The 6,280-nt window shown below is 35.1% G+C and overlaps 1 protein-coding gene across 1 annotated transcript; it reads right to left on the bottom strand.

The window, feature by feature from the left end:
- Window positions 1–2,179: 2,179 nt before the first annotated feature.
- Window positions 2,180–5,532, bottom strand: cldn15la (claudin 15-like a; the record flags this gene model as incomplete). Its single annotated transcript, XM_079819170.1, has 5 exons — window positions 2,180–2,261; window positions 2,876–2,989; window positions 3,566–3,647; window positions 3,771–3,935; window positions 5,316–5,532. The coding sequence occupies 5 exons, from the start codon at window positions 5,530–5,532 to the stop codon at window positions 2,180–2,182; spliced, it is 660 nt and encodes a 219-aa protein (XP_079675296.1).
- Window positions 5,533–6,280: the final 748 nt, after the last annotated feature.

Below are 6,280 nucleotides of genomic sequence, written 5' to 3'. Positions count from 1 at the left end.
ACTGCATCAACAGCATAAGAGTCTGACACAGGCTAAGAAATTGTTGAATAAATTAGTTATTTTTGTTTGTTTTTTGCGCACAAAAAGTATTTTCGTCGCTTCATAAAATTAAGGTTGAACCACTGGAGTCGCATGGACTATTTTAACAATGTTTTTCCTACCTTTCTGGACCTTACATTTACATTTACATTTATGCATTTGGCAGACACTTTTATCCAAAGCGATTTACAGTGCACTTATTACCGGGACAATCCCCCTGGAGCAACGTGGAGTATAGTGCCTTGCTCAAGGACACATTGGTGGTGACCGCTGGGATCAAACCAGCAATCTTCTGAATATCAGTTCAGTGGTTTAACCCACTGGACCACCACCAATACTACATTGAAAGTGTTAATTAAGTTGCTGTCTATGGAGGGGTCAGAGAGCTCTCGGATTTCATCAAAAATATCTAAATTTGTGTTCCGAAGATGAAGGAAGGTCTTACGGGTTTGGAACGACATGAGGGTGAGTAATTAATGGCAGAATTAAAATTTTTGGGTGAACTAACCCTTTAAATACTACTGCTCACTTGGCCCAAATGAGTCCTACCTGTCACAATATTCCCTACTCTGCCTTCTCTTAAAAAAAACACACACACTTTTTTTTCAAGGTAAAATCTACATATAGTTCCCAACTACATATAGTTTTTTTTTTTTTATGTAACACATGTTAAAGATTAGCTGTTTATTCAGTGTGTTTATGAAGCCTCTCCTCCATCGATATCCAATAATGGCCTCTTGTCTCCTTTCCTGCAGATCCTCAATGCTCCGGCGATAGCTTTAGCCATTACGCTTTTTTGGCTAAACTTTGCAGGCTTGCCTTTCAGAGGCTTTGTTCCTGCTCTTCATTTGTTGTCATGGTTTCTAATTATGTTGCACATGGTTGTGGTTAAAGGGATAATTCACCCAAAAATGAAAATTCTGTCACTCAGGTTTGGAACAACTCAACGAGGGTGAGTAAGTGATCAAAGAATATTTTTTGGGAGGTGAACTATACCTTTAAATTTGTCATTTAGTCCTGTATAAGCCCTGCATTTGGTTCAGTTCATTGTCCTGTATTGTTTTCGTGTTTAAATCAAAGCTGTTACGTTTTGTATTCCTGTGATTCCTGCATTTTGGATTATATTCTTTGTTTTGTTTATCAATAAAGTTCCATCACCTTCGCCTGCCTGGCCCAACGTGACACTTTGATTTCAGTTTTGCTTCCATTTGAATCTAAACTAGTTTAGTTTTACAGGGATTACACCTTGGAAGATATGATGTGACATGGTAACTGGTAAGATTTACCCATTAATTTTCAGAAATCAGAACCATTAGATTTTCAGTAAAAAAAAAAAATCACATTTAATTTTTCACATTCCATATTGTCTAGTTAATTGGACATTAAATGATCTGTGCTGAAACTAAGCATGTTTAGAGGAGATGGACTAGTTGTCACATGAGGAAGTTGTCTCAAAGGCTATATCTCAGTAACTATAGGATTTTATATATTTTATTAAATGTTTTTATAATAAATCATATTTTATGTGTATTGTATACATTTGTGAGATGTATATGCATTCTCCTAATTACATGTCCAATATCATCATATTTTTATTAACACACTGTGATACATTATGATAATTGTGGAAGTAGAAGTCTTATTTAACAGTTATTTAATAGTAATTCTTTTACTATTTACACTTTGCAGAAAAGCCTAAAAGCCATTTAATGGCCGGTCCCATTCTGACAACATACCAAATACAATATGACAACATGACCTACCTTCTATCATGTGATCATGTGTGTTTGTTTTCTAGGGTCATAACAGTGTAAATGTTCCAAAGTGTTTCTGTAGCCAACATGTAATGTATGTGCCCAAATGAACCCACGATGAGAAATATTCCCTGCTGTAGAAAGCTTGCCCCAGTCTCCCCTATACATAAAAAAACATAAGTCTAAAGACCATGGCAAAATATCTAAATATCTTAAATCACAGAACATATTTTATTCCATAAGTTCAGCATTCATTATAATTTAAGTGATCTTTACATTTGTCATGATTTGTCCTAAAACAAAAAAAGTAGCAAAAACACAATTGAGTAAAACAAACATCAACGTAACAAAAGTTTAGCCTTGTTAATATGGGTGACCCTGGTGCCTCAAACGTAAGCTTTTGACGTCTCTGCGTTAGATGGAGCTGCAGTATAGATTGTCTTTGGCTTACCACCGGGGTAGTATGCCCTGTTAAAAAGATATAACACACAGAAAAAAAGTCCTACATAAGTAAAGGTTATGAAATGAGGGGCCTATACACTGTAAAAAATAACCTGTTAAATTTCACTAGTAATTTCACTTGACAATTTTACAACACTTTTTTCAACATTTTACAGAATGCCTGTATATTTTACAACTTATAACCTTATATTTCATTATATTTATACGTGATATCTACTTTAGCTAAATCTTACAATGTACTAATATCCAGCACAATAATAGGTGGCAGGTTTATCGTAAGTGTCCTGTTCATTGTCACTTTTACTAAATTACATAATATGTCACACAAAACACACTAATGAGCATTACTTGATAACAAAAGTAAGTAAGAAACGAAATTATTTATAAAAAAAATATATATAATCATGTGTTATGTGTAACAGGGATTTTTTTAATTGTAAATTATATGGTAATTCAAAGTTTTCCTTGCAAAAAAAACATACATTTGACAATAATGCGATAAACTATTTACAGTTTTTCACCGTATATGCTAAGGTAACTAACAGTTAACCAGTTAACTAATTTTCCTGGTTACATTTTTTTTTCACAGTATAGAGAAATGTCTTTAGTGTGAGATTTACCCTTTGTCTTTTCCTTTAGAGACTCTTTGATAGGCACTGCACTGGAATGCACCGCCCAGAATACACAGCGCTGCACCAGCCCAACCTATATAGAGACCAGTCCCCAGCTCAAATCTGCAAACAAAGGCAGAGAGTTAAGTGTTTGTACCTACTCAACAACATATCGGGAATAAATTTGTATCTCAAAGTGAGCTAAACCTGACAGTACTCTTTTTGAGGATGTCCTAATTTGTAAAACACAATATATTGAGTTGTCATTTGTTTCTGTTTATTTATTGGTCTGATGATTGAGTGGGGAGTCATGATTCACATTATTTTTCTTTATTGTGACTTTACCTCTAGAGCAGGGGCGTCCAATCCTGCTCCTAGGGAGCTAACATCCTGCAGAGTTTCTCTTCAAACTGCTACAATTCAATTGCCTGGAAGTTTCTAGTAAAGAGCTGGTTCAAATGTGTTTTATGAGGGTTGGAGCTGAACTCTGCAGGACAGTGGCCCTCCAGGAGCAGAATTTGACACCCTAGAGAATTTGACATACTAGAAACCTCCTGCCAAGTGTTAGGGTTAGAATGTAGATTTGGGTTAGGTTATAGTAATTAGCTGTATATAAAACAACAAAAGTCTATGGAATATCCCCATTTAAATAAGTAAACGTGTGTGCATTTGAGAATGTGTGTGAATATAAGTTCTCACTTGACGCCACCATAGAACGGGTCATTAAATTCTGCAACAATCCGTGCAGCGTACCAAGATACAGCCACCATAGTGCAAAGACCTATGGAGATATAAATATTTCTAAATTATTATATCATTGTATAGATACTATAGGTGGAAACATGCAGACAACTAAACAGTAATAGAAACTGCATGTTCAAATGGAAACTGTATTTATGATTACCTGCAAGGATGAAGATAATGCCGCCAATGACCATAGTCTTGCCTTTTGACTCATCTGTTTTTGACCCAATCTTAATGCACTTCAGCCCCATGGTAGATAAAATTATACCGACCAGCCCCATGATCATGGCGATGATTGTTAAAGCTCGACATGCTTGAATATGAACTGAAAAGAAGGACAAAAAAAAGTTTAGTCTTTGATTTTTGAGTCTTTAGTCTTAGATAGCCTATACTGTAAACTATTTTGGTAAAGTGTTAAATTATGCATTAAAAAAAGATTATCATAAATCATTATAGAGGCCTTTGTTATGATTGGCATCATTGATATATGGTTTATAATATTGAAGTTGTGTATGTGAGCACCAGATTCCAAGACAAATTTCCCCATTGGGGACAATAAAGTGCATTGAAGTTGAATAGTTATAGGTGCTTTCATAACACTGCATTATGAAGCTTCTAAACTTTTTTGAATATCGTGTTTCGAATCAGTGCTGAATCAAACTGGCCTGATTACAGCAAACATCATAAGTACTGTTTCAAAACGTTTTACAGTTTAAATGGTTTTGCCGCTAGAGGCATTGAACAGGCAAACCCATGTAAGAACTAGTATCTAATATGGTTTTAACTGGTCTTGGGTCAGTTTTATTAATTAAGATTCAGTTTTAATGACAAATGTGTTAGAGTGCCTTGAAGCACTTCGAAAATAAAGGTGTCAAAGGTGGTTTTCACAGCCATTTTTTAGTGTGAAGAACCTTTTACAAAATCTAAAGAACTTTTTTCATTGTAAATAACTATTGAAGAATAGAATGGTTCCATGGATATAAAATGTTCTTTACAGAGTAAAGATTAAATCATTTTGCAAAGCAATTGGTTCAATTGATTGGATCGGAGTCTCAAAAAGCTCTGTTTCCGCAATCACTAGTGTATATGTTTATCAGTTAATAAAAGCCAGTAATACTTGAAAAATAAAATCAAGAGATAAAGGTGGGCATAGACAGTTTGTTACAACACAAAATGGCTGCCAGAGATTGGACATAAAGAGTTTTACCAAGTAGTTCCTGGTCCAAGTATAATGGATGATTATTAACATGACTATTAACTAATTCAAAATTAATTCAAAACCAATAACCACAATTACATATTGCTTAATCAAATAGTTAATAGTCATGTGCCACAACAAGTAAAGTCATAACATAATGACACATTTGTAAATTATTAGCTAATGATTAATTAAAGCAGACAACTGGAAGTTGAAATGTATGGCTTTTTACCCGTTGTGGTAATTAGCACATTAATTGACATTATTAGTTAATATAATATGTTATTAAGGAATTAATACATTATGAAACATTTAACTAATAACAATTTAATGATTACTTAATCTATTAATCATGTAGAATCTTCATTAGTTGCTGATGCAGTAATCATTAATAACTGGGTTAGTTCACCATTAGTAATACATTATCTGTGTTACCAATTAATTACTCTTAAGATGTGCTGATATTACAGAGCAAATAACCTGGTTTCATTATAATTTGGTTCCTACCTGGCAAGGCCAACATGGATTGGAAGTCTTGGCAGTTGGCCTTTCCAGTGCTGTCCTCGCCGCAGGCATGCCACAGGTTCTCATAGAGACGGTTTGAAATGATTACGGTGCCTTGCACACTAGATATCTTCCAGTAGTCATTAGCCACAGCAAGGCCAGTAACCACCCAGCCGACCAAACACATGAAGAATCCAGTCACCTCTAATGCCGTTGACATTTTTACCCTTCGCACACAAAGTGAGTGAAATAGATGATGCAAGAAATACAAAAAATTATAGGCTAGAATAATGTGCTAGAATCCAAACTCAAGGAAGAGTCCGTAGAGCAGTCCTGTGACCCTGTCTCTGCTCCTGATAGCTGAGTTTGAATTGTTCTTCCTTTGAACCGCAGGACTTTAACCTTTGTGGAGGGTCATAAAGCCATCGCCACACCCAAGAACCCACTCAGCTCATGATGATGTTGTTGATGATGATGATGGGTGTGATCGTTTTGTATGGTGAGACACACATTTAATCTAGTCACACCATTAGCATGTATAGTTATCATATGATTGGATTCTCTTTCTGTGAGTATATTGAAAGTACGACTGGCTGTCTTATTCACCAAATTATCTATCCATCCATCCATTTTCCTAACCTGGAGTCCATTGCAAGGATAACACACTCAACTTTACACACTCAGTCACCAATTCAGTGGAAAACTATAGAAAGGTGCACTTACTACAAATAAGTGTTTTTCAGATAACTCTCATATGGGTGTAATACTGGTGCTAGTGGTATTGAATTGAATTACATTACTATTGTAAGCATAGTGAGTGTAGTTATAAATTAAAAGAGAAACTGAAATGTCCTTGCCAGTGACTCGGGGGAACTGAAAAAAAAAAAAAACCTTTATGGATGGGATAGCTCACTGGATAATCCCCTGGACATTACTTAATGACAAAAGTTGCCAGGACGTGCTTATAT

The sequence above is a fragment of the Gobio gobio genome (assembly GCF_949357685.1).
Source record: "Gobio gobio genome assembly, chromosome: 6".
NCBI lineage: Eukaryota > Metazoa > Chordata > Actinopteri > Cypriniformes > Gobionidae > Gobio > Gobio gobio.
The sequence above is the reverse complement of the archived record's forward strand: the minus strand, read 5'-3'. Positions and strand labels throughout refer to the sequence as shown.